The 27,604-nt window shown below is 41.2% G+C and overlaps 1 protein-coding gene across 2 annotated transcripts in view; it reads right to left on the reverse strand.

Moving 5' to 3' along the window:
* CDYL2 (chromodomain Y like 2) overlaps positions 1-27,604 on the reverse strand; it is a 156,704-nt gene that overhangs the window by 101,315 nt on the left and 27,785 nt on the right. Inside the window, exon 1 of one of the 2 annotated variants that reach the window (XM_070262085.1) lies at positions 1,987-2,165. The exons of the other annotated variant lie outside the window; for it this stretch is intronic. Coding sequence (XP_070118186.1) covers positions 1,987-2,028 — 42 coding nt within the window. The 5' untranslated portion in view covers positions 2,029-2,165. Of the gene's footprint in view, positions 1-1,986; positions 2,166-27,604 lie in introns of those variants that run through there. 2 annotated transcript variants of the gene reach the window in all.

Genomic DNA, 27,604 nt, shown 5'->3' on the forward strand with positions numbered 1-27,604 from the left:
TTAATTGACTAATTCTCGACTTGCTAAGTGCTTGCTTTGTGCCACAACAGCAGCGGGCAACAGAAACCCAAAGCTGGGTCCCTGCCTCGTGACTCGAGGAGGAGCTGGGAAGACACAGCTAGTAAACGTGAGCCTGTCCACATGTGATGGGCAGGTAGGGGAGCAGTGGGGGTGAACAGTGGGACTCGGGGTTCAGACTACACGGGTTCAATAAGTAACACTGGGCCCTAAAAATGAATGAAGTCCTGATACACGCTACGAATAGAGGAACATTTAAAACATTATGCCAAGTGAAAGACGCCAGTCACAAAGGCCGCATATTGTATAATTCTCTCTATAAGAAATATCAAGAATATACAAATATAAAGAGGACAGAAAGTAGATTTGTAGTTGTCAGGAGCTAGGGGAAGGGGGAGCAGGAGTGACTGCCAACGGATATGGGTTGTTTTGGAGGTGATAAAAATGTTTAAAATCAACTGTGTGACAGTTGTGCACATCTGTGACTGGATAGAAATGGGTGAATCGTATGGTAGGTGAGTTATATCTCAATAAAGCAGTTCTTAAAACAAAGTAACTTTGGGAAAATTATTAACTCTTCCAAACCTCAGTTTCTTCAGCTGCAAAATACAGATGATAATAGTGGCAAATTTTAAATTACTGTGACAGTTCAGAGGGATGACTTTGTAAAAAGCCATCAATGCTTTGACCACTGTTATTATCAGCTATAAAAGATCGGGGGATCGTTCACATTAGGCAAAAGGTGGAAGCAACCTAAGTGTCCATCAAGGGCTGAATGGATGGCAAAATGTGGCATATACATACAATAGCACATTATTCAGCCTTAGAGAGGAAGGAAAGCCTGTGGGACGCTACAATCTGAATAAACTTGGAGGACATTAGGCTAAGTGAAATAAGCTAGTCACAGAAAGACCAATATTGTATGATTCCACTGATATAAGATGCTTAGGGTAGTCAAATCCATAGACACAGAAAGTGGAAGGTGGTTACCAAGGGCTGGGGGGAGGGGGAACTGGAAGTTAGTGTTTCATGAGGACACAATTCAGTTTTGCAAGATGAAAGAGTTCCAGAGATGGACGGTGGTGATGGTCACACAGCCACATGAATGTACGCAATGCCGTGGAACCGTGCGCTTAAAAACGGTTAAGATGGCAAATTTTATGTTATGTGTATTTTATCACAATAAAAAAATTTAAAAGATTCGGGGGATACACGAGCGGGAGAAAGGAACACCACGGGAAAGGGAGCAATCTGGAGAAGGCTTCATAGGACCAAAGACTCAGGAGCTAAGCCTCAGCAGGGCAGACGGATGGAGCGTCTCGGGGCAGCCGTCACAGACAGAACCAGCACACCACACAGCCCCGGGCACTGCCTTCCCGGAGTGCTCTGACGTCCTCCCGCCCTGCCACCCACTCTGCCACCCAGCACCGGCCCACGGAGTACGCAGTGCCAGCTCAGAGCTGGGGGGCGGGGGGGCACGGAGGCAGGAGTGAGTCACGGGAGCTCTGCTTCCAGACAGACAGACCCACTGCCTGCCAGTCATGGAAACTCCCCAGAAAAAGAAGCCCCACATCTGGGATCTCTCATCCACACACAGGCCCTACAGTCCAATTGCCCAGAAAGGTTGACCTGGATTATCCCAACAGAACGGCCCAAGTTGCCTGAGAATGAAGCTGAGGCACACGGATGTGCAGGAACAAAAGACTGGAGCGATCTCAGGGTTTTCCTTTGTTTGTTAGGTTTTCTCCCCATGTGGCTGTGCAGGGGGTGGTTGCAGCAGGCAGGGAGGGGGTGCTGAGGAGAGACTACAGAAGACAGGAGAGCTGTTTAGAGGTCTCTAACTCAGCAAAAAGAGACTAGCTAAATTACACAGGGTTGACATCCACAGGACAAGTTTGTGCCTTTGTCAACCCTAGTGCAGCCCGTGGAATAAGCACATCCAGGAAGATACAGCAAAAACCAGAGTACCTGAAATTGGCCAATTATGTTCCCCACTGCAAGTCCCATCATTTAAATACAGGTATATTCTCATTCTTTATCTTTCACTTCTACAGTGGTAGAGGTTGGAGGGAGGAGGGCGGGAGTACAGAACAGCCAGATGTAAGTATGGACATACATATCTGGGAAGTGTTTGGAAGGTCTACTCCAGAGGTACAATTATGACGCCCACTCTTTCAAGTTCTATAGTGCATAAAATTCCACCATTAAAAAGGCAGTGCCGGGGGCCGGCCCAGTGGGGCAGCAGTTAAGTGCGCACGTTCCACTTTAGTGGCCTGGGGTTTGCCGGTTCAGATCCCAGGTGCAGACATGGCACTGCTTAGCAAGCCACACTGAGGCAGGCATCCCACATATAAAGTAGAGGAAGATGGGCATGGATGTTAGCTCAGGGCCAGTCTTCCTCAGCAAAAAGAGAAGGATTGGCAGCAGATGTTAGCTCAGGGCTAATCTTCCTCCAAAAAAAAAAAAAAGGCAGCCCTGATGTCTAGAACCATTGTTTTAGAACTTCTAGCCAATGCAATAAGGCAGGAAACAAAAATAAAGAGGCAATCTACAGGAAAAGAATCTAAAAAATATTATTTGCATACATTATCATACATCTAAGTAGCTCAAGAGAATGAAGTGAAAGAATTTAGAAAGAATGAGAAAACTCAAAACGATGTCCGGTTACAAACTAAAGATCTAATCAACATTCGGCAATAACCGGTTAGAAAATATAGGAGGAAATAAATCCTATTTGTGGAAGCAACAAAAATATAAAATGCCTAGAAATAAATTTAACAAAAAATGTTCAGGATTATATGAAGAAATCCACAAAACAACTGTGACACATAAAAAAAATGATTTCACCAAATGGAGACACTTCTATATTTGTGGACGGGAAGTTTCACTACTATAAACATGCTAATTTTCTCAAAATTAACTTTAAATTTAAAGCAATTTCAATCAAATCCCATCTGGGTTTCCTAAACCTGACAAATTTATTTTAAGTAAATATGAAGCAGGAATAGCCCAGAAATTTTTGAAACAAAAAGAAAAATAAATTCAGGACTTGCACTACCATTTATTAAACACTACAATAAAGTAGTAACTGATATAAGCACAGACAAAAAGTGAAATCGCATAAAAAGCCCAGAAACAGACCTGTGTGTACATTACATATATTTGTAGATGGATTTTGTGTATAATAAAAACGACATTTTAGATTGTAGATTCAGTCAAGAAAGTGGGTTTGGATAACTGATTAACTATTTAAAGGAAAATTGTGAGAAGTCTACCTTATATCAACCACATGAATACAGTTTAATTCAAGAATTAAATGTAAAAATAAATAAATTCACAAATACATCCGTGATTTAGGGATAGAGAAGGTCTTTCTAACTTTACAGGAAAATTTAAAAGCTTTTATTACATAAACATTTTAAATTTCTGTATATCAAAGAGTAGCATAATCTAAATTTGAAACAACATTATGAGGGAAAGACTTGTAACAAACGGTAAACATTTATTTTTAATATTGAAATGAATCTTATGATTCGTCAGAAAGAGATAAACGTATCAACAGGAAAGGTCAGGAAAAAGAAGTGTGAGAGAGAAAAAAAAAATGTGAAATGGCCAGGAAATAAAGGATACTGAAACTCACCAGTAATAAAAGTCTCAAAAATAAAACAATTAATTGTCATTTTTTGCAAAATTTGGCCAAAGTTAAACTAACTGATCAGCATTGGCAGATGTTCAGGTGAATGGGCACTCTTATATACTGCGGGAGAGATGTAAATGCTAATTTCCCTAAATTTACAACATTCTTAAAGGGCAATTTGGCAATGCCCATGAAAAACCTCTGAAATAGTCACATCTTCTGACCAGTAATTCCACTTGTAGAAAATAGCCTAAGGAAATAACCAGAACTATGTACAAAGTTTCAACATCACCATCACATGCTACGTTACAGGCACCATGTTCTTAAGGCAGAGTTCCACGCTTTAACTGCGTTGTGTAATTTAATCCTTGGTGTAAAAGTGAGGACAAGCTACGAGGATTCAGAACAAGCCAGAAGAGATGTTCCCTACGCCCTGGAGTAGAGAACCAGTCTCACCCACGTCCTGGGGAGGAGGGACTGGCATTAACCACCAAAACCATGACACTGTGAACTCTATGTTCACTCTTTGTTGTTACTTAATCCAGGTAAGATTATTTCTATAAGCAACATTACATTAGTTTGAAAAATTATTTTTTTGGAGGAAGATCAGCCCTGAGCTAACATCTGCTGCCAATCCTCCTCTTCTTGCTGAGGAAGACTGGCCCTGAGCTAACATCCGTGCCCATCTTCCTCTACTTTCTATGTGGGACACCTACCACAGCATGGCTTTTGCCAAGCAGTGCCATGTCCACACCCGGGATCTGAACCAGCGAACCCCAGGCCACCAAGAAGCGGAACATGAGAACTTAACTGCTGTGCCACCGGGCCGGCCCCCTGAAATTCTTTTAATATTTATTGTTAAAACACTTAACCCCTTCAAATACGAGCAAGAATCAAGACAACTGACAACTGAAGGCAACACCCTGGTGACCAGAAGAAAGAAAAAGAAACAGAAAGTGCCTGAACACAAGAGTGGTACCTACTAAGCACTCAGGAAATCGTAGTTAGCAGTTGGGGCGGGGGGTGGGGGGATTACACTGTTCCTATGGGCTCCTCCGATAAGAAAGGAGTACCCTATTTGAGTGTGTCCTACAGAGACTTCACTCGCACTGTCTCATTCCAGACTTGCTATCCCCTGGGAGGTAAGTATCATTATTCCCGTTTAAAAAAAAAGGAGAGAAACTGAGGCACAGAGAAGTTAAAGCAACTCATCAAGGCAACACACTTAGAAGCAGCAAGAGATTCAAACCGAATCAGGGTGAGTCGAAGTCCAGAGATGCAGAAAAGTCCTGGGAAACTCGCTCCGGGAGGCGCTGGCACATTGGGCGGTGTTCTCTAAGCTCTCCCTTTCCTGCCTTCATCTCCTGCATCCCCACTCCCAGAGCAACTCTGGAAACCACAGCAGAGCTCCAGGAGGCTGTCGCGGATTCTTCTCCCCTCTCACACGCTGAAGCCTCTAACATTCGCCTCGCACTAGACACCACGAAGATGCCCTTCCTGCAGGAAGCCCCACTCTGGAGTCCTGACCTCAGAAGGCAACAAGTGAGGACCCGAAAGGAAAAGAAATGAACATGCAGGAGCACCCTCTTCTAGCTACTCCACATCCATCATTTTATTTAATCTTCCCAACAACCTTCCAAGAAAATGTCATTGTCCCCGACTTATAGGTGAGAAACTGAGGGTCTGGGAAGTTGAGCAACTTGACCAAGTGATAGGTGTCAAACCAGCTCACCAAGAGCTACAGTGAAATGCCATGTGGGGGTCTCAACCAAACTCAGGTTTGACAGCGTGTGTCAACACGGCAAAGGGACTTTCTAGTTAAGTAAGCGCTGGCAGGTTCTCTCCCCAATGCACAGGGTAGTGAGGCAGTAACTTCATCCCTGTGACAACCAGCAGCACTCTCAGATCAGAAAGGGGACAAGCTTGGAACGCCACCCTTCCGCTGAGTTATACAAGCCCAGCAGAAGGCACTGAGCCACTTGTCTCCTTCCCCCAGGAAAGCTCTGCAGACAGAGACCCCAGTGGCCCCTTTGGTGCTACAACATGCAAAACCCCTGACCTGCAGGGTGAGTGACAGACATGGCCTAATAAGAGGACCACAGCTGGGGCCCCCCAGCTGACAAAGCGCGTTCTCAACGCTTGTTTCTCCTCATCTACACAAGCACCCCCAGAAGCCAGGCGCTGCCAGCATGCTGCCCGTTCAACAAAACAGTCAAGGTAAGAAGCTCAGTCAAGCTGCCTGAGGGTCCCACAGGCAGAATGTGGGGGCCTGGGGTTTTTAACCGAGACCCTCTGATTCCAAATCCCATGGTCCGTGCATGACACCAGGCAACCTCTTTTGTGTGAACTGAGCATCTGGAAAGCCAGATGTCCAGTCCCTGTGACACCAGTGACACTGAAACCAGGAGTCAAATGAAACCCTGTCACAAATACTCAAACACCCCATGGCAAAAGGCAGTCAGCAGAGTGGAATCAAGAGCACCTAGGATGCAAAATTCCAGCCTGACCGCTTACTAGCTGTGTGACCTTGGGAAAGCCATCTAACCTCTCTGTGCTTTGAGTTTCTCATCCATAAGAGGAGGATAATAACAGCGCCCCGTTGGTAGAGTTGGTCTGAAGGCTGAATGTGCTAATATCTATCAACACTTCAAACAATGCCTGCACACTGTAAGCACATACTAAATCAATGCACATTAGGGATGATTATTATTATTACTACTATCGTTACAAAGAGACGACAGTACACAAGTTATCAGCTTGTAACAGGAGGTGATTTTGCTCCTCGATTTGGCTTTCAGGAGCAAAATGACACAATTGTAACCTCCCTCTGTGATGCCTGTAGGGAATTTAAAATCAATCCCACCCATGACCGAGTTTTCACCCTGAACACTAGGGTGTCCTTGTTCAATTGGAAAGGTTTCTATACACTGACCTTTCATTCGTGTTGCCCCCTGTTGCCTCAGAAGACAGGGGAGGGCAGGGAGGACCAATGACACCACTGATTCACCCTGAACAAGCAGCACGTTGCCACCACCTGATTAAACAGCCCTGGAGTCGTCAGAGCACCCTTGCTACCGGGGATCGGCATGCCTGCCACCGAGCCACTGAGACAGCATCATCTGTTCCCAATTCCTTGGAATTTGAAGAGTGGAGTGGAAAGGGAACGAAACTCACAAGACTAGACTGGTTCCCAAGACCCGCCTTCTGCCCTTGGCTCTGCTCTGGGGACCGGGCACCTCTCCACCAGGTACCATGCCGCGGTGCTAGGCTGCACCTGGCGAAAACAAGGGCAGTTACGCCCCATCCCCACGAGGATCTGCAGATGACGGGAGGCTGAGATCCCGCTCGCTGTCTGCACAGAAGCATGGGCTGGGTGTGCAACACACTCACACCACATTACCCTACCCCGCTGACCAGGGGAGAGCTGACTTCCTAACGCCGAGCGCTCTGAATTCAGGAGTGACTTGTGCTCCGGGAAGAAAACGGCTTCTTCGAACGTGCTCGAAATGTTCCATTTGGTACCGACTCCAGAAGTGACCTCTTGATTTTTTCTTACAGCCAGATTTTTTTTAAGTGCAGCTTCTAAGCAATTTTCCTTGCATCCTCTCAAGTGTTCTGGAATCTTCTGCCTGTTCTGAATCACTGGTGAAGACAGCAAGAGTAACCCCAAGAATGTAGGGCACCGGAAGCCAAGTGCCCAAGACGGACTGAGAACGATTCCTGGCCCAGACGGCGCAGGCAGGCTCCTCGCTTGGCCACCAGATGTGCCAGGAAACAGCAAAACCACATAGGTCAGCAGGCCCCCTCCCCGGGCTGAGAGGGAGACCAATGAGTCGCAGGAGGGTCTCTGGCAGGATGGCACAGCCTGGAAACCACGCACTAGGAGACTGTTCTTTCCCACAGCTCCATTACTGTTGGCTCGGGGTCACTGAAAACACTGAGCTGACTTTTTAAAACTGGTAGACTTCACCTAAAATCCAGATTCCCAGCTTTTCTTTAAAAGAAAAAAATTAAGACAAAGGAGGACTGGCAGCCCTGGGTCTATATTCCAACACTGGCTAGATTTTAACAACCATTACCCCTCTGGGTTTGCCACAATCCCCACTATGCCTAGAGTCCCCAAAGCTGAGGGTCAGTCGCCATTGATCATCATGTATGTGCTGTCAATCTTCTTACAGCATAGAAATAGTTCTCTGGACTCAAAAGCATCAAAAAATAAATAAAACAAAGGCAGACCAAAAGGCCACATGTTTCAAGAAAATTGGGAAATGGTCCACCACGTGTCATTTTCCTTGTTGCATCACCAGCCTGGACCCCGTGGCACAGAGCCCAGCATCGGGTGTCTGAGGTGTCAGGGTTCAAGCCCTGGATTGGCACCTTCTTAGCTGCAGGACCGTGGGCATGTGCTTAACCTCTCCAAGCCCCAGGTTCCTCATCATTAAAGTACCCAGGCTTCGTGGGTTTGAGAAAGGATTTAAAAAGATGTTGCATACAAAGCGCTAGGCACAGGGCCGGGGACCCAGTAAGTGTGCAATGAATGCCGGCAGTCACTGTTACCGATGTTGTCAGAAGTGGTAACGGTGGTGGTGGTGGCTGTGGTAGCTGGTGGGAACGAGGTGGTAGTTTGCCCTCTGGAGCCCCTTCTTGCATCAGGAATGGGCTTTGTTCCCTCCCAACTTCTAAGGTCAGAGAAGCAGGCACCACTCAAAAGGGCATGGCCACACCCAAAAGCTGTCCACACAGACTCCTCTAGAAGTACTGAGTGCACACCTTAGTTTCTCTCTGCCTTTCAGCGTTGTACACTCCAGCCAAATCTCATCTCTGTTCTCTGTTTCCTGCACACACATCTGTTTATCTGGCTTCTGCTGTTCCCCCTGAATGGAACACTGTGCCCACCTCTGCCCAGCTGGCAGGCCCTTGACTCACATCTGAAGTTTCTGATCAGACATCAGCACCAAAAAGCCTTTCCTGAATTATTGGACAAGATTCCTGAACCCTGAATCCCATTCTATATTTGTTCTTCTTCCACCTAGACCGTGAGCCCTTGTACAGGGCACCCTCAGCTCCGTAACCCTGGCCCCAGCCCCGTGTCGGCACACAGTATACACAGCACACAAGTGCCAGTTCACACCAGTAGGTGACTGTGGGAAGACAGCAGAGTATAAAGGGAAGAGCGCAGGTTTGGGGCCCAGAGCGCAGGTTTGCATCCTGGTTCTGCCATTTAAAACTCAGATGGGTAATCCCGAGCTGGTCCACGTAATCCATGGAGCCTTGGTTTGAACAAATGGAAGACAGGGTTCTTGTGAAGAAGAGATAAGATAACATTAGCAGAACAACACAATGCATATTATCAGCACCCCAACCACCACCAGAGCCAACACCACCACTACCACCACCTATCGCCTTCCCTTCCCCATCCCCAACTTAACTTGTGACCCCTGAACTTGAACTTTCCCCTGTCTCTCACTTTCCTAACTTACAAGTCTGCACTGAGAGCTCTCAGGGACCCAGTGTGGCTACGGGTTCCAAATGAGCCCAGCCTGACACAAAGAAGTCCATCAAAGAGGAGAAAGTCACAGAAGGGAGCTAATTGTATGCTCTCTCTGTACAAGTTTGAATATTGCCATAAAGAACATTTAAGATATAAGAATATAGTCAAGGGGCCGGCCCGGGGGTGCATCATAAGTGCGCACATTCTGCTTCTCGGCGGCCCAGGTTTCGCTGGTTCAGATCCCAGGTGCAGACATGGCACTGCTTGGCAAGCCATGCTGTGGCAGGCGTCCCACCTATAAAGTAGAGGAAGATGGGCACGGCTGTTAGCTCAGGGCCAGTCTTCCTCAGCAAAAAGAGGAGGATTAGCAGATGTTAGCTCAGGGATAATCTTCCTCAAAAAAAAAAGGTTAAAAAAAAAGAATATAGTCAAGCCTAAGACTGAGGCTTAAAATATAAAGTGGATATAAAGCCACATGTACACTGCGGTTCCAACTGTGTCTAAATAAAGTATAAACAGCAAAATAGACCCAAAGAAACTTGACCAAAACGTTAAGAGTAGAGAATTATGGGTCACTCATATTTATTATTTATATTTTTATTTTCCAAATTTTCTCTAGTAATCACATTTTATGATTAAAAAAACTAAAACTTTATTGAGTGCCTAGCAGTATCTTATTTAGTGCAAGTAATCAATTAAACAATTGTTGAAAAAGTAAATTATTGAAAATATGTAAAGCAATTGGTGATTTGTCTATAGCAGTCTTAGGTTTTTCACAATAAAAAAAATGCAAAACACAGTCTTTTTAAATGTCTCTGGAACATTTTCAAAAATTGAGCAAGTACCAGTCCACCAGAAATACTTAATAAATACCAAAGTTCAGAAATTAACCAGTTATTTTCTCCTTCCACAAAACAATAAAAAGAAAAATCAATAGCTAAAGGACTGACAAAACCTCAAAACACCCCAATAATTAAGTCTTGGCTAAGAAAGGTAATCCAAACAAATTATGGGCTACATACTAAATAAAAACAATAGTTCCAACACATCCCAAAATTTACAGGGTTCATCCAAAGCTAAGCTCAAAGAGAAAAAAATAGCTTTATATAAAATTTTTAAATAAGCAAGAATGAAAATATGTAAACTACTCAGTACAAAAAGCCATGGAAAAAAGTCAACAAAATGATCCTAATCAAAGCAAGAAAAAAGGATTAATTTTAAACACAAAATAATTCAGAGAAATAAAAAGTAAAAAGGATAGACTGGGTCAAAAAAAATCTAACAATCAGTTCTTTAAAAAAGGAGATAAGGGGGCCAGCCTGGTGGCGCAGCGGTTAAGTGCGTACGTTCCACTTCCCAGTGGCCCGCGGTTTTCCGGTTCGGATCCCAGGTGCAGACATGGCACCGCTTGGCACGCCATGCTGTGGTCAGCGTCCCACATATAAAGTAGAGGAAGATGGGCACGGATGTGAGCTCAGGGCCAGTATTCCTCAACAAAAAGAGAAAGATTGGTAGTTGTTAGCTCAGGGCTAATCTTCCTCAAAAAAAAGGAGATGAAAAAGACAAATTAGCAAACCAAACCAAAGAGAGAGACAGAATACAAAACCTAAAACACTATCTGTGAGAAAGAAGCTATAAACAGAGAAATCTGAAACTATTACATTTCCTCGGCAACCCGGAAACTGGAAAATACAGATGAAATTAATCACCATATTAAAACAATCCAAAAAAAATCAATTACCAAAAGAGCCGACAAAACTGATAACCAGGGAAGAAATTAGGAAAAGCTGCCAATGAACAACTGGAGGGGGGAGGATGTGCCATGCCCAAATGATTTTATTAACAAACTCTTTCAAACTTTCAAAAGATAATTTAAAAGCTAGTCAACAGCTTTTATAGAAAAATATGGGAATGTCTCAGTCTATTTTGTGGCTGGCATAACTCTGGTTTCAGAACAAACACAGATAATGTAAGAAAAACAAAACAAAAAACTTTAGACTTCTATTCCAGCCAAGACACAGCAACTTTTAGGAAACCAATGTTGCTGCCAAGAACAACCAGGAAAGCTAGCTCATCACCTGTTCTGCGACATTCAAGAGCTGCCGAGGCAGCCAGGAGCTGAAGCACCAAGATCCCAGAGGAAAAAATGCATGGAGGTGTGCCTGACATTCTGCTCTCTGTTCTTCCCCTTGGATTATTTACCAGCTCTCAAATGGTGTGGGATTAGATGCTGAAAAGCTTGGCAGAAGCACAAACAGAAAGCAGAACGGTACATGGAAGCTAAGGAGAGCTTTCCACAGTCTTACAAGGCTGGGAGGAGGAGAATCATCGTGAATGATGGGCTTGAGGGTCCAATCAAGACTTGAGGGTCAAAAAGCTGGGATAGAAGGGAGGCAGAGAGAAGTATGCTCTACACCTGCTTTCCCTTCAAAGCATTTGATGGTTCTCAATCAAAGAAGATGAGAAACTAATGTGCTGAGCAGAAAAAGGCTGAACAGCTCAGCTGAACTGTCCGGAGGCTCACGGTGCTAGGGAGATGATTTTTGGAGTTCAGAATCTACCAAGGCAAAAATAAACACATGAGGCTCTCAGTTAGGGAGAGGGAGGCAACCAGAAGTAGCCAGCCCTTACCAAGACTGCAAACCAGCCTCAGTTTCTGATCAAACGGAGGCGATCTGCCTCATCCTCTCAGGAGACAGGCTGGGTGAATCCTCTTTGCAAGAAGGGAACATCATCCATGACCCAAATAAATGTCCCACATTCAATCAAAAATTACCAGGCACACCAAGAAGCAGGACCCACATTAGACCCACAGAGGATATAAATACTGGAGTTAGCAAACACAACCTTTAAAATAATTTCAAAATAGATAACTACATGGAGAATTTAACCAGAGCAGAATTAATCTAAATCTGAAAAGCAGAATAACAGAAATTGAGAATACAGTAAATTAGTTTAACAGCATATAAAACACAGATGGAATCAGTAAAGTGAAAGATAGGTTAGAAGAAAATATCCAGATAGAAACAGGAAGCAAAACCAGGTAGAAAAATAAAAAAGAACATAGTAGGCATGGGTAACATGGTGGCAAAGTCTAAATATATGTGACAACAGTCCCAGAAGAGGAAGAGAGAAAGAATAGGGTAGAACCTTCATGTAAAGAGATGATCACCAAGAATCTTCTAAAAATAAAGAGAATATCAAGTTGCAAAGATCCTAAGCAGGATAAAAAGAAAACGATACCTAGAAACACCACAGTAAAACTTCAGAAAATCAAAGAGAAAATTCTCAAAAGTAACCAGATGAGGAAAAAAAGTCCATTATCTTAAAAAAAATGCAACAATAAATCTGACAGCTGAGTTCTCTATAAAAACAATAGAAGAGCTGAGAGGAAATAAATGCCACTTACTTAGAATTCTTTATTCTGTGGAAATATCCGTCTAAAGTGGAGTAAAATAAAGACACTTTGAGACACAAGAACTGACAGAATTTGCCACCAACCAGTAATATGCTAGTAAATGTTTTAACAACCGGCTTCCAAAAAAAAAAAAAAAGCACTAATTTGTAGTTTCCAATTTCTGTGATATAAATACTCCCATCATGGCTGACTGGAAGCTACCAAAGTGACATCCCTGAATGTAGAGTTGGAAGACGTGAACCATCAGCTCTCAGGAGCACGCTGCTGTTATTAACAAAACTAAAGAGAATTCTTAAGGAAGGAACGAAAATTCTTCCATACTGAAATTTAGAAATGCAAGAAACAATGGAAATCAACAGAAAGAATAAATATGTGAGTAAATATAAATGAATATTCATTGTACAAAACAATTAATAATAATGGTATGTAGACTTCAAAAATAATGTAGAATTAAAAGGCACAACAACACTAACAGAAATGAAGTGAGGCAACAGAGTCCAAGCTTCCGAAGGTTTGGGAAGTAGTAAAATTCTCATTTACATTAGTCTTCAATAAGTCAAAGAAACAGAACCATACATACATGGTCAATCCATTTATTATAAGGGAACACTGCAACAGGGAAAGGACAGCCTTTTCAAGAAATAGTGGATTCCCAACTTAAAAAAAAAAAAAAGAATCTTGACCCCTACCTCACACCAAATACAAAAAATTAATTCCAGATCCATCATCTATCTAAATGCAATAGGTAAAACAACGAATATTCTAAAAGATAACATAGGAGAACATCTTCACGACCTTCAGGTAGAAAGTTTTCTTAAACTAGGACCCAAAAAGCATTCAACATAAAGCAAAAGACTGATAAACTGAACTTCTTTAAAATTAGGAACTTCTGCTTATCAAAAGACACAATTAAGAAAATAAAAAGGTAATCCACAGATTGTGAGAATATAGGCAGAATACATATCTCTGGCAAAGGACTTATTTCTAAAATATATAATCTACTTTGTCAAAAGCCAAGGTAAATAACCAGGTCTGTGGGAAGAACAGACGTAGGAGAGACAGGAAGAGTTGTTAACAGTGGGATAGCAATGAGGGAAGCATGCCTTGTGCATCATCTCATTTAATCCTCACAATAATCCTCTGAGGCAAGTGCAACTTTTATCCCTTCTTAACAAGCTCAGCACAATCCACGTCTCCAACATGCACCTGAGAGCCACCACTGTGCAGGGGGTGGGGACAAGATGCTTGGGCAGACACCATCCTTGCCAACCTGTGACGCACCACCAAGGAGGTGAATATACCACAGGTCCATCTGGGAAGAGGGGGTGCAACCAAGAGGGGGGCAAAGCCACAGGGGAAAATACTTAGACCACATGGCTTTCTGAGGGCTGTGTGGACAAGAGTCTAGGATTTGGGGCAAATGCAGATTAAGCTAGGAGCAAAGGCCACCCCAATATCAGAAGTTAGAAGACACTGCCACTAGAGAAGGGGATTTTTTGCATAAAAACTTTATGCAGTTGGGAAAATATACCAGAATCTGAGAGCTGTCACACCCATCATGTCCCATAAAATGTGGCCAGGAGTAACACTGTAGAAAATCGCCATCTGGTGTCAGCCCACATGGCTCCACAACTTGTCCATGGTGTGACTCTGGACCAGTCACTTAGCCATTCTAAGCCTTACTTCCCTTATCTATACAACAGAGACGACAAGGGCCCTCCATCAAGGAGGACTCAGCAGGAGAATCCACCAGGAGACCCGGCAGAGAGTATGAGCTCAGTAAATTACTATGAAATTCATTTTGAAATTCATTTGGGAGTGTGATGAGGTCTGGCTCTCTTTCCTCCCAAATTAATGAACTGGGGAATCAACAGGCTCCCCAGGGCCCTCCTGCTGCAGGAGGAGCAGGGTCTCAGATGGGAAGGTGGACACGTGCCGGCTGAGTGAGAAGCCCACGTGACTTCCTGGGAGAAGTGTCCTCAGAACTTCACTCCTGGCACCTGGGCAATGGCCCAGCCACACAGCCTGCACTTCTGTCGAGTGGAAGGAGCAGGGGTGGCAGTCAGAGAGCTGTGCTCACACCCTTACTGGCACCGACCTCACTTCAGCCCTCACGGCCCCTCTCAGAGTCTTGGTTTCCTCACCCACATTCTATTTAACTCATAGAGGTATTCTAAGATGGCAAAATAGGTAAAATGCCTGGCGTTTCCTAGTGGCTCAGTACGTGTCAGGACACTTCTGTGTCAGCAGGGATGCTTGGAGGCTGCCTGCATTTGCAGGGTGGAGGTAACTGTAAGTTACTGCCCATCAGCGTCCCCAGGAGTCGAAGCATCTCGGATCTATGTGAGGATGAACAGGGAGAACTCCCTAATCTCCTCGCCAAAGAGTGAGGACTCAGGGAGCAGAGACATCAGTGGGGGACCAGAGCCCACTCTAGCACTCTACGTTTGTCTGTAGAGACCCAGCATCTATGGGGAATGACTTTTAACACCTACAACCAAGAAAAGGCCCAGCTGTCCTCGATGGCCAAAAGAGCTGATAAAGAATCTGGCCATATCTATCAAAAGCCTAGGAAATAGTCTGACCTTTGACCAGCTAATCCTGCTTCTGGAAACTTATCCTAAAAGAATAATTTTAGACATAGAAAAATGCAAAATATTCATCACAGATTTATAAAGAAATTACAGACATGAAAAAAAAACCCTCAGCTATTTAGGAAGACTCAAACAATGCATGAAGGGTAAAGAAATGCAATTACAAATTAGCTCAAAAATAGCAACAATGATAATACCACACAGAACACTCTAGAATAGAGATACAGCCAAAACTATAATCATAAGTAAATTATTAAATGGTTTTATTATTGAAAAAGAAAGTATAAAAGTAAATGCACCAACAATCCAATTCAACAAATTAGAAAGAGAACAACAAAATAAAACCTACGAAAAACAGAATCAAGGCATTACTAAGGTTAAAAGCAGAAATGAATCCATTAAAAACTTAACATCAGAGGCTGGCCCCATGGCCAAGGGTCAAAGTTCCATGTGCTCCACTTCAGTGGTCCAGGTTCCTGAGCTGGGATCCCAGGCGTGGACCTACTCCACTCATCAGCCATGCCGCGGAGGCATCCCACATACAAAATAGAGGAAGACTGGCACAGATGTTAGCTCACTCAGCAACAATCTTCCTCAAGGTAAAAAAAAAAAAAGGAAGATTGGCAATGGATGTTAGCTCAGGGCAAATCTTCCTCCCCCACCAAAAAAAGACAACCAGATAAGAGTAGAATGCAAGAGGTGGTTCTCTGAAAAACACTACTAAAAACAAAAACTACCACCAATGCACAAATCTCTATCTAGTCTAATTAAAGAAAATAATGAGAAAACACAAATAGACACAATAAAGAGTGAAAAGGGATATTTAACAAAAATAAAGCAGCAATTCAAAAATATGGGGAAATTACTTAAAACAATAAATTTGAAAATTCTCAATGAAATAAGAGGATTTTCTGGATAACTACAAATTAACAAAATTGAGTTAAAAATTAAGAAATTCAATTTAAGGCAAAAGCTAGAGATGAATTTGAAAAGGTTTCTCAAGAATGCTCTCTGAAGCTTTGTAAAATGTTCCAGACATAGTGAAAAAGGAACATTTCCCCACTCAGTCTGTGCCATTTCATGACCTTGACAGAAAAATCTGACACACACACACACTTACACACAACTAAAACTACAGCCCAGTACCACTTAGGAACATACATGAAAAGATTCTAAATACAGTATTTTTGTAATCCACTAGTATAATAAAAGAAAATATACCTCCATCATCAAGGATCTGTCCCAGAAAAAAATATTAATAAATTAATAAAATCTTCATATCAATTAGTGGAAAAAATCACATGATCTCAATAATTTTTAAAAGCATCTAATAAGTCATTCCCTATTTTTTTAAAGCTAGCAAACTAGGACCAGAAGGACATTCCCAGTCGTTTTTAAACCACCAGCCAACATCAAACTGAAGATGATGTGATATAGGCATTCTCATTAAAATCATGGATAAGGCTCCCATCACAACCAGTATTTAACACTGGTAAAGAAATTTAAAAGTATTTAACGCTGGTAAACAAAGCAAGTAAAATAAATGAGAGCATCCGTTATCAGGAAGGATGGAGAAATTGACTATTATTTGCTTAAGATAAAACTGAACTTAAAAAATGTAAGAGAAGTAAGCAGAAGACAGTAATAACTAACAAGAGAGAGTGGGAAACACTGCAGGTTATAAAATCAGTATCCAATAGGGACCCACCCAGTGGTGCAGCAGTTAAGTTCATACGTTCCGCTTCAGTGGCCCGGGGTTCCCCAGTTTGGATCCTGGGTGCAGACATGGCACCGCTTGGCAAGCCATGCTGCGGTAGGCGTCCCACATAGAAAGTAGAGGAAGATGGGCATGGATGTTAGCTCAGGGCCAGTCTTCCTCAGCAAAAAGAAGAGGATTGGCAGCACATGTTAGCTCAGGGCTAATCTTCCTCAAAAAAATAAATAAATAAATAAGTATTCAATAACCAATAATTTACCCTATAAAATTAATAAAAAATATAATAGAAAAAGATAGACTCTCAACACCAACAAAAATAAAACTGAACAGAACAAAATACCTAGGAAAAATGTAACTATGTAAAATCCGTATCAAGAAAACAAACCAAAAAGTTACTAAAAAATACCAGTGAGACCTGTTTTAAGAGGTGTCAGATTCTCAATCAGAGAATAAGCCAATTGGTCTATTATCAATAAGTCAGTTCTTCCCAAGTTTAATAGTAAATTAAATACCATTCTAATCCCAGCTACTAAGACTTTATTTCACTTGAAAATTGATTCTGTACATTCATATATAAGATAACTGGGCTAGTGCAGTCAATAAAATTTTGAAATATAAGAATAAAAGTATTATATAATTATATATTAATATATAAAAATAACGTATTATATATTATGTATAATTAAATATTATATGTTATATATAATAACATGTGGTGGTATTTATAATTATAATGTAATAATTTATAATTATATAATATAATAAGCATTAAAAATTGTTAAATATGCAGAGAAACTTTGGTCCTACGTAGTGTGACTTTTTCAGCAAGCCCTTCCAGATGAACTGGCCTCAACTGTGTCCTCTCAGGTAACAGAATGACTTTAACCACGGATCAGAGTTGTGACCCATATACCAACTGAATATTATCTCGTTTCAAAACAACATGCTGAAAGAATGGCCGGGAAGGAATACTACATCGTGGTCATTGGAAATATTGGAGGACTTCTGGGATGATGGTTAGGAGCGAGGCAAGCAAACTATCCTCTTTGGTTTGGGACAGTGTTTGCTGCTTATGTGGATAAGAAGAGGAATTACAAGGTGCCCTCCCCCGGCATGGACCTCCCCCAGCAACACGGACGACACTCAGCAGCTGAGATGGTGCCCAGGAGCAAACGCATCGCGATAAAGATGCAGTTGCATTGGAGGAAACGCACTGAGAAAAAATAAACACACAAACTTATGATAATAACAGAGTCAGGGACTGCACAAACCACTTCAAAGTTGCCCTAAGACCAGGAAACTGTCAGGGGAATTCTAAGATTCCCTGAAACGTGGAAAAATCTTGAACTGCATCTTTTTTTCTTTGAGGCCCTGTACTAAATTCTGTGAGAATTGACTCAGACTATTTTGAAGCTACTACAGTTACCGGAATTACTAGGAATTACCATCTTCAGGTAAATTAACTGTAGAAGCACAGAGACTCTCCTCCGAGACCAGTGCTTCAACCTGTAGGCATATTTCATTTTAAGGAAAAGGTGAAAATCTAGATTTATAAACTGGGTGTCACTGTTCACTTTACAAAGATGATTTGCTATAGGACTCCTCAAAACAGCAGGCTGCTCTCGTGCAATTACAGTATTATCCAACTCGGGAACACGTTAATCTATGGTACAGGCAGGGCACACCTAAACTAGGCGAGAACTTAATGTCAATAGAAATTACCCCTAAGAAAGCATCCTGCTATCTACTTGAGAAAGTATATTGCCTCTGGTATGCTAAAAACAGCACCAAAATAGCTGTATATTCCTTGCAAGCGTCTTCTCATCTAGGCTTCTATTATTGGCAGGAGGATAAAAATCTTAAAAGCTAAACAGTTCATTAACGACAACACTGGGTAGTTCATCTGGAAGGCAGGAGGAACGAAATGAGAGCAAGAAGACGCAGAGGTGACCAGTTATCGAGGGCCGTATTCATAGAGACGTAGGATTGAACTCACCCCTATGACAAGTTCTCTCTCAAAAGGTTAAAAGCATCATTGTGGACAGGTGCTTCTGCAGATTCTTTGTCACAAGAGTGACAAAGCAAAGGAACCGGGCAGGTGAAAGCAATGGACCACGCCACATGGAGTTTAGAATTGAGATGGTTCCCAATGAAAGAAAAGCTACAGGCTCAGTCCAACAAAGAAGGTACAAGGACACAAGCCTGGGGGCTTGTTAGAAATCCAAATTCTTGGGCCCCCTGTCCAGCCCTAGTGAATCAGAAACTCAGGGGGTGGGGCCAGTAGTCTGCGTGAAAGCCCTCCAGGGGATTCTGGTGCAAACTCAAGGTTGACCCCATTGGTGGTTAAGCAGCCATCTGGGTTCCGATGCTTCACGCAGAAGCTCCACGACTTTGAAAAGTTACTGACCCACTGTGAGCTTCTGTATTCTCATCTGCAAATTTGAGTTCATGTATCTATGTCAAAGGACTGTATGATTAAAACACACAAAGAGCATAATAAGGCATCTGACACCTAGTAAAGGGATCATAAACGGTGGTGGTGGCGGTTTTGATGGTTATCGTTTTTAATAACTGTCAACTTTCCCACAGCTCTCAATACAATTGGTTCTCAAACACCTTGCCCCCACAGATCAGAATCACCTGTGGAACTTCTTCAATCTGTCCATCCACAGACGAGCCCCCCTGCCATCGTCGACACATTTGGTCTGGAGTGAGGCCAGGGCAATCCCAGTTTATCAAACCCCACAGTTGATTTAGACGTGCACCTCCATTCGAGATCTCGAACTTTAGGAAGGCAGACTCAAAATGTTTTGTGATTGAAAGGCTGCGTCTATTGTCCAGGGATTCTAAGAAGAAAGACAGTTCAAATGAACTTCAAAAGAGCCCCACAGCGAAATTCTGACTATGCAAGAGCGGGCGATCCCAAGAAAGGGAAAGAAGAAAGTGCCTGCGGAAGAATGGACCGTGCAAGGAGGTGAGCTTGGGCTCCAAAGGGACATGAACCAAAGGTGGCAGGAGCAGACTACCTGGGTTCAAACCCTGCCTCCTCCATCCACTAGATTTGTAACTTAGTTTATCAGCTTGTTGGTGCCTCAGTTTTCATGTCTGCAACAGGTACTTGAGGGTTAAAAGGGATAAGGCAGATAAACCACTTAGACAAGCAAATGGCCTGTATTACTAAATGTTAGCTGTTAGGACTCTATACTTAGACAGCTGTGCTATCAAAAGCACAGTTTTGACCACCAGCACCCCCTGCTTAAAACCTTCAAGGGCTCCCTATTACCTACGAATAAAGTCCAAACTTCTTAGCATAGAATGTGATAGCCTTCATCAAGCAGCCAGCAAACACCCATTACACAATCATCTCCTACAACTCCAGAACCATGGGCTCCAGCCATGCCCAGAGCCAATGGCTCCACGTTTTATGAGCCAGTGGAAGCAATGGAAGCATTTCAGTGCTTAAGATCACATGTATGCAGGGATATGGTCACACGCTAATCAGTTGTAACGTATTAGGTCATTATGTGATTGAGATGATGGGTCAAAAAGTTGTAAAGTTAGAAAAAAATTAGCCCAAGCATAAGCTGATGGAGATGATGTGGAGGCCAACATTTATTGAGCACTTACTATGTGCAAGTAACTACACAAAAGCTTAACAAGCGTTTGTCTCAACTAATTGTCAAGCTCTAAAAGGTAGATACCATTATTATCCCTTAGTCTTGCCACGCTAAGTAAAAGAAGAGTCACTCCACGGATGGCTCCTAATGAGGACAGCCTAGTTGGTTAGAGAAGGGACCCTGCACCTGTTAATATTAGGCTGTCACCATGAACATATGAAGGAATCCTTCAAAAGGGATTAGAAGCTCCCAGTCATGTCAACACTTCCGGCTTCAGCCCCTTCTGCCAATACAGCAACGCACAATTGCAGGCAAAATAACCCGCTCCTAGCTCCTTTCATCTCAGCCTGAAATATGCAAACAGGGACCAATACTTTCACTGGTAGAATCTTAGCTCAGTTCCTAACACTAGAGAAATTAGCATGCCTTTATATAGACAAAGACACTGAAAAGAAAATCAGACGTATTTGCATAGATGAAATTAAGGACGCTAAACTGAGGAATGAGACTGATCATTTCGCAGTACAACAGTATTTATAAAATTTCATAAGGCTTCATAAATTACGCAATATGGATTCTCAATGATACTCATGAAAAGGAAAGAAGGGTTTAAGAATATGATAACTTCAAAAGTATTAAATAAAACAGATGTTTCTGTATTGTTTATATTATAAAGTACCAGGTTTTATAAAAACAATGAAACTATTTTGCGAAAGATACAAAGTCAGCAACAGTCACTGCAGAAAACTGAATGACTGAATTAGAAGACTAGCTAAGAAGAAATTTCTGAGAATTAAGGAGGAAGAAAAAATGATGAGCAAAATTATAGAAATATTGAGGGTATATCCAGAAAAACTACAATATATGAGCCAATGTAACATGATTTAAGAAAGAAATAACTAACAACATAATTTTGAAAAACTTCACTACAGATCAAAAGACTAGGTACCAACCTACATTAATGAAAACTGCATACTAGATATATATTTCTGAAATTTATTAATTTAAAAGGTAAAGAACAAATCTTACAAGAACCAGAGAGAAAGGGTATTAGTTTTTCAATCATGTTAGCATCAGACTTCTCCTCCACACCATGGTTTTCAGAGAAACAAATACACAACAAAATTTTCACAACCATCCAAGCTAAACATTATTTATATGGAAGAACAAAAAATATGTTTTCCATTTTCAGATCTTCAAGAGCCCAGAAAGTACATCACTCATACATATATTCTTCCTGAGGAAAAAAAAAATGCACTGACCAAAAAATGAACCAAAACAATTTTTAAAAACTGGAGTAGATGTGCCATCAAATAATTCATGATAAGCAAAGATAAAAGGAAAAATTAGATTTGATGTCTAATTCTTGTTAGTGTAGCTATATAAAAGCTAATTTTTAATCTTTCTTTAAATAAGATAGAATATTTAAAAATCTAGAAGAACAAATACAAAATCTTCAGTTATTCTAACAAAAACTGGGGAAACAGTTACACATAAGACAACCACAAGAATGAAAACCACAAGAATGAAAAATTGTTTCGTTCTTGCCAAAGAAAAACAGAAGAGGAGAATTTAGAAGGTATTGGCCAATTACCCAGCCAGAAACAAGGAGAAAATTGAAAGCCAGGGAGTGAATCCAGAACTGGGGCCATGGGAGGGCATTTCCTGAACAGAAGAGTTAGCTGAGAGGATGACAAAATTGGACCTACTGGGAATTTGCATTGGGCCCCTGATGGGCTGCATTCTAGCAGTAGAGGAAACAGCAAGCAAACTAGCCTCCTGAAGGCCACTGCTAAGCTTTGATTTATCTGGATGGCCCAGAAAATCTCCATTCCTGTAAGTGGTTCAAAATGATCCTACAATTCCCCAGTGTCTGACAAAAGCAGATTAAAATCCAAGCTAGAGAAAATAAAATCATTCCAGGCCTCAGTTTAGCTCTGCAGACATTTTTTTTCAAAATACGATCAAAGATAAAGAGGCACAAGAGGAGAGAAGGTGTTAATGAGAACTGGCAGAAATATCAGACAGTACATACAGACCTACCGCGGCTCCAGATGTTGAAATGTCCAACAGAGACTTTTAAATAACGATTCTATGGTAGATTCAAGGAGCTAAAAGACCACATTGAAAATTTCCAGAAAGGAATGGAAACTGAAAAATTACACAGATTTCTAGAACTGAAAAATACAATACCCAAAATTAAAGACTTAGAGGAAGAGTTTTAAGAAAAATGAGGCACAGACAATTAAATAATTAGTGAACTGGAAGATGAATCGGAATATAATAAGAATGAAAAAATTAAGAGACAAAAAGGACACAGTGAAGGATTTTAATACACATTTACAGGGAATTGATGACAAATATCAACTCCATAAATCAAGGAGTCAAATAAACACAATGACTGCCAGAAGACCATGGAATGGCATCTTTAATCCACTGAATGAAATCATTGAAACCTGAGAATTATTTACTCCATGAAAAAGTATCCTTCAAGAATGAATATGAAACAGATTTTTTTTTTCTTCTTAAAGATTGGCACCTGAGCTAACATCTGTCTCCAATCTTCTTTTTTTTTCCTTCTCTTTCTCCCTGAAGCCCCCAGTACACAGTTGTATATTTTTAGTTGTGGGTCCTTCTAGTTGTGGCATGTGGGACGCCGCCTCAGCATGGCCTGATGAGCAGTGCCCTGTCCGCGCCCAGGATCTGAACCAACAAAACCCTAGGCTGCAGAAGCGGAGCACGTGAACTTAACCACTTGGCCACGGGGCCGGCCCCAAGAAATACAGATTTTTCAGACAAACAAAAAAGAAGACAATTTTACCAACAGCCCCTCACTAAAGGAATAATAAAGAATGTTCTTCAGAAAATAATTTCAGAAGGAAGCTAGAGATGGAAGAAGGAATAAAGAGCCACAAAAATAAGAAATAAGGGAAAGTCAAAATAATAATAATATATCCTGTGGGGTTTAAAATATACAGAAATAAAACACCTAAAAACAATAGTATCTAAGACAAAAAAAACATAAATTGGAGGGGGCTGGCCCCGTGGCTGAGTGGTTAAGTTCGCGCTCTCCACTGCAGGCGGCCCAGTGTTTCATTGGTTCGAATCCTGGGCGCGGACATGGCACTGCTCATCAAACCACACTGAGGCAGCGTCCCACATGCCACAACTAGAAGGACCCACAACGAAGAATATACAACTATGTACCAGGGGGCTCTGGGGAGAAAAAGGAAAAAAATAAAATCTTTAAAAAATAAAATAAAATAAAATAAATTGGAGCATAAAGATTTCTAAGACCTTTGCATTGTCTCATAAGACTGTAAAATGCCAATTAACATTAGCATTTAAGTCAAATGTGTATGTTGAAAACTCTAGAGTAACCACTAAAATAATAGAGGGAAAATGGGATAATAAATTTTTCTTAATAAAATGGTAAGAAAGAAGATACAGAGGAATGCAGAATAGGTAGGACAAAGAGAAAGTATACGGTAAATGATAGTTTTAAACCCAAATATATGCATAATTATATTAAGTATAAATGGTCTAAATATTGGAATTAAAACATAGTGGTTATCAGGTTGGATTTTTTAAACATCCTAATTACAGACAGTCCCTGACTTAACGATGGGTCAACTTAACGGTTTTTCAACTTTACGATGGTGCGAAAGTGATACGCATTCACTAGAAACGATACTTCGAACTGTGAATGTTGATCTTCTCCTGGACTAGTGATAGGCAGCACAACACCCTCTTGTGATGCGGGCAACAGCAGCCACGCAATCACAAGGGTGAACAACCAACACACTTACAACCACTCTCTTCCCATTCAACCACTCTCTTCCCATTCAACCACTCTCTTCCCATTCAACCACTCTCTTTCCATTCAACCATTCCGTTTTTCACTTTCAAGAAATTACATGAGACATCCAATACTTTATTATAAAATAGGCTTTGTGTAAGACAATTTTGCCCAACTGTAGAATAATGTAAGTGTTCTGAGCATGTTTAAAGTAGGTGAGGTTAAGCTATGATGTTCAGTAGGTTAGGTGTGTTAAATGCATTTTCAACGTAGGGTATTTTCAACTTATAATGGGTTTCTCAGTACATAACCACGTTATAAGCCAAGGAAGATCTGTATGTGCCATATAGAAAGACACATCTAAAACAAACAAATACAGAAAAGTTGAAAGTAAAACTATGGAAAAATAAATACCATGCAAACATTATTGAGAGAATATGATGTGTCTCTCCTAATATCAGACAAGATATTCTTTAAAGCAAAAAGCTTTACTAGAGTTAAGAAGAGGGATTCTTTTATTTAAAAAAGGATCAGTTTCCCAGTAACATATAAAAATTATAAATCTGTATGTGCCTAATATCATAAACTCAAACTATACAATGTAAAAACTGATAAAACTATATCAAAATATGACAATGATAAAATTACAAGGAAAAATAGACATATCCACAACCAGAACAGAGATTTTCATACACTCCTCTCAATGACTGATAGAACAAGCAAACCAAAACATCAGCAAGGCTAAATATTTGAATATTACTTTATTATAGAATTACATAATTATACAATTCATAATCTCAACATAAAGGACATATTTGAATGTTGTACTCAACAAGTGCAGAATACAACTGTTTTAACATGCACAAAACACTTACAAAAAGTAGCCACAGACTAAGTGATAAGGCAGGTCTCAAAGCATTTTTAAGTGAGAACATCAGAATATGCTCTTTTTTTTTTTTTTGAGGAAGATTAGCCGTGAGCTAACTACTGTCAATCCTCCTCTTTTTGCTGAGAAAGACTGGCCTTGCGCTAACATCCATGCCCATCTTCCTCTGCTTTATACGTGTGATACCTACCACAGCATGGCTTTTTGCCAAGCGGTGCCATGTCCGCACCCAACATCCGAACCGACAAACCCCGGGCCACCGAGAAGCGGAACGTGCGAACTTAACTGCTGCACCACTGGGCTGGCCCCCAGAATACGTTCTTTAACAATACAATTAATCTAAAACTCCACAAAATAAAGATAACTAGAAAATCTTCATGTTTGGAAATTAAGAAAGACACTCCTAAATCAAATTGGAAATTAGAGGGGCTGGCCAGGTCGTGTAGTGGTTAAGTTCATGCACTCTGCTTTGGCAGAGGTTCACAGGTTCAGATCCCAGGTGCGGACCTAGCACCACTCATCAAGCCACACTGTGGCTGCATCCCACATAAAATAGAGGAAGATTAGCACAGATGTTAGCTCAGCAACAATATTCCTCGAGCAAAAAGAAGAAAGTTGGCAACAGATGTTGGCTCAGGGCCAATCTTCCTCACCCCAAAAAAAAAAAAAATGAAATCAGAAAATATTTTAAACTCAATAATAACAAAAAGATCACATATTAAAACCTGAGGGATATGGCTAAAGCAGTACTTAAACAAAAATGTCTAATTTTAATTGATATGCTTGGGGGGGAAAGGCAGGCTGAGATTTAATGAACTAAAAAACCACATCTATAATTTTTTTAACCAAAAGGAAAACAAATACAGAAAAAAGAGTAGGAAGAAAATAATAAAGAACAGACGAAATAGAAAATAAACAGCAGAGAAATCCACAAAGCCAAAAGTGAGCCAAAACATTAAAAACAAACTAAACCAATGACAGGAATGATCAAAAAAAAAACAAGAGAGAGAGGGGCCAGCCCAGTGGCATAGCAGTTAAGTTCATACGCTCCACTTTGGCAGCCCAGGGTTCATGGGTTCGGATCCTGGGTGCAGACCTACACACGGCTCAGCAAGCCACGCTGTGGCAGCGTCCCACATACAAAATAGAGGAAGACTGGCACAGATGTTCAGTGACAATATTCCTCACCAAAAAAAACAAGAGAGAGAGAGGAGATAAGTACAAGCAGTCTCAGGAATGAAAAAGGAAGAGTCACTACTGAGCTGAAAAAGGTAAAAGAATATTAAGAACGAACTTCATATATACAGCAACTTCTGGGTGCTGACAGTATTCTATAAGATGAAGACCTGGTGATAATGAGACAGGTATTCACTTTACAAGTCACTAAAGTCTATATTTATCATTTTGACAATAAATGAATGCATAAAATTAAAAGAATGGATAAACTATATAAGGAAAATAGAAATAGAAATCAAAAGTGGCAGGATTAATTCAATAAATACTTACTGCATATCCACTATGTCTCGCTCACTGTACGTGGGGCCAGGATTATACAATAGCGAGAAAAACAAACACAGTCCTTGCCCTTGTGAACTTCAGAGGAGACAGACATTGACCAAACAGTCAAGCAAATAAATTCCAAACCATAATAAGTCCTAGGAAAAGAATACAAAGAAGGTGCTAGAACAGAAAACAGGGAAACCTAATCTGGTTTTAGACGTCAAGGAAGACTTCCTATAGGAAGAGACATTTGAAATAAGAGTCAAAAATATGTGAATTCATAGATGTAGCAGGAGGAGAGCGTGCCAGGCAAAGACTGAAGAGTATTTTGAACAGTTCGTAAGATGAAACATGGGACATTCAAGGTCAGCAGTAAGGCGGGAATGGACAAAAAATAAAGGGAAGAGTGGTAAGACACAGGCAGAGGCCACAAGAGGAAGGATAAGAAGCATAGTAGCTGACTGAATTCATCAGAATACTTTTTTTAAAAAGCACATCATCATCAAGTATGATTTATTCCAAAATATAGAGGGTTAGCATTAAGAAATGTGTTGCACTGGACAGCCACATGCCAAAGAATGAAAGTAGACCATTCCCTTACACCATGCACAAAAATCAACTCAAAACGGATTAAAGACTTGAATGTAAGACCCGAAACCATGAGACTTCTAGAAGAAAACATAGGCAGTACGCTCTTTGACATCGGTCTTAGCAGCATATTTTCAAGTACCATGTCGAACCAGGCAAGGGAAACAAAAGAAAAACATGAACAAATGGGACTACATCAAACTGAAAAGCTTCTGCACAGCAAAGGAAACCATCAACAAAACGAAAAGACAACCTTACAATTGGGAGAAGATATTTGCAAACCACATATCAGATAAGGGGTTAATATCCAAAATATACAAAGAACTCATACAGCTCAAC

Source organism: Equus caballus, chromosome 3 (assembly GCF_041296265.1).
Source record: "Equus caballus isolate H_3958 breed thoroughbred chromosome 3, TB-T2T, whole genome shotgun sequence".
In the NCBI taxonomy this organism is placed as follows: domain Eukaryota; kingdom Metazoa; phylum Chordata; class Mammalia; order Perissodactyla; family Equidae; genus Equus; species Equus caballus.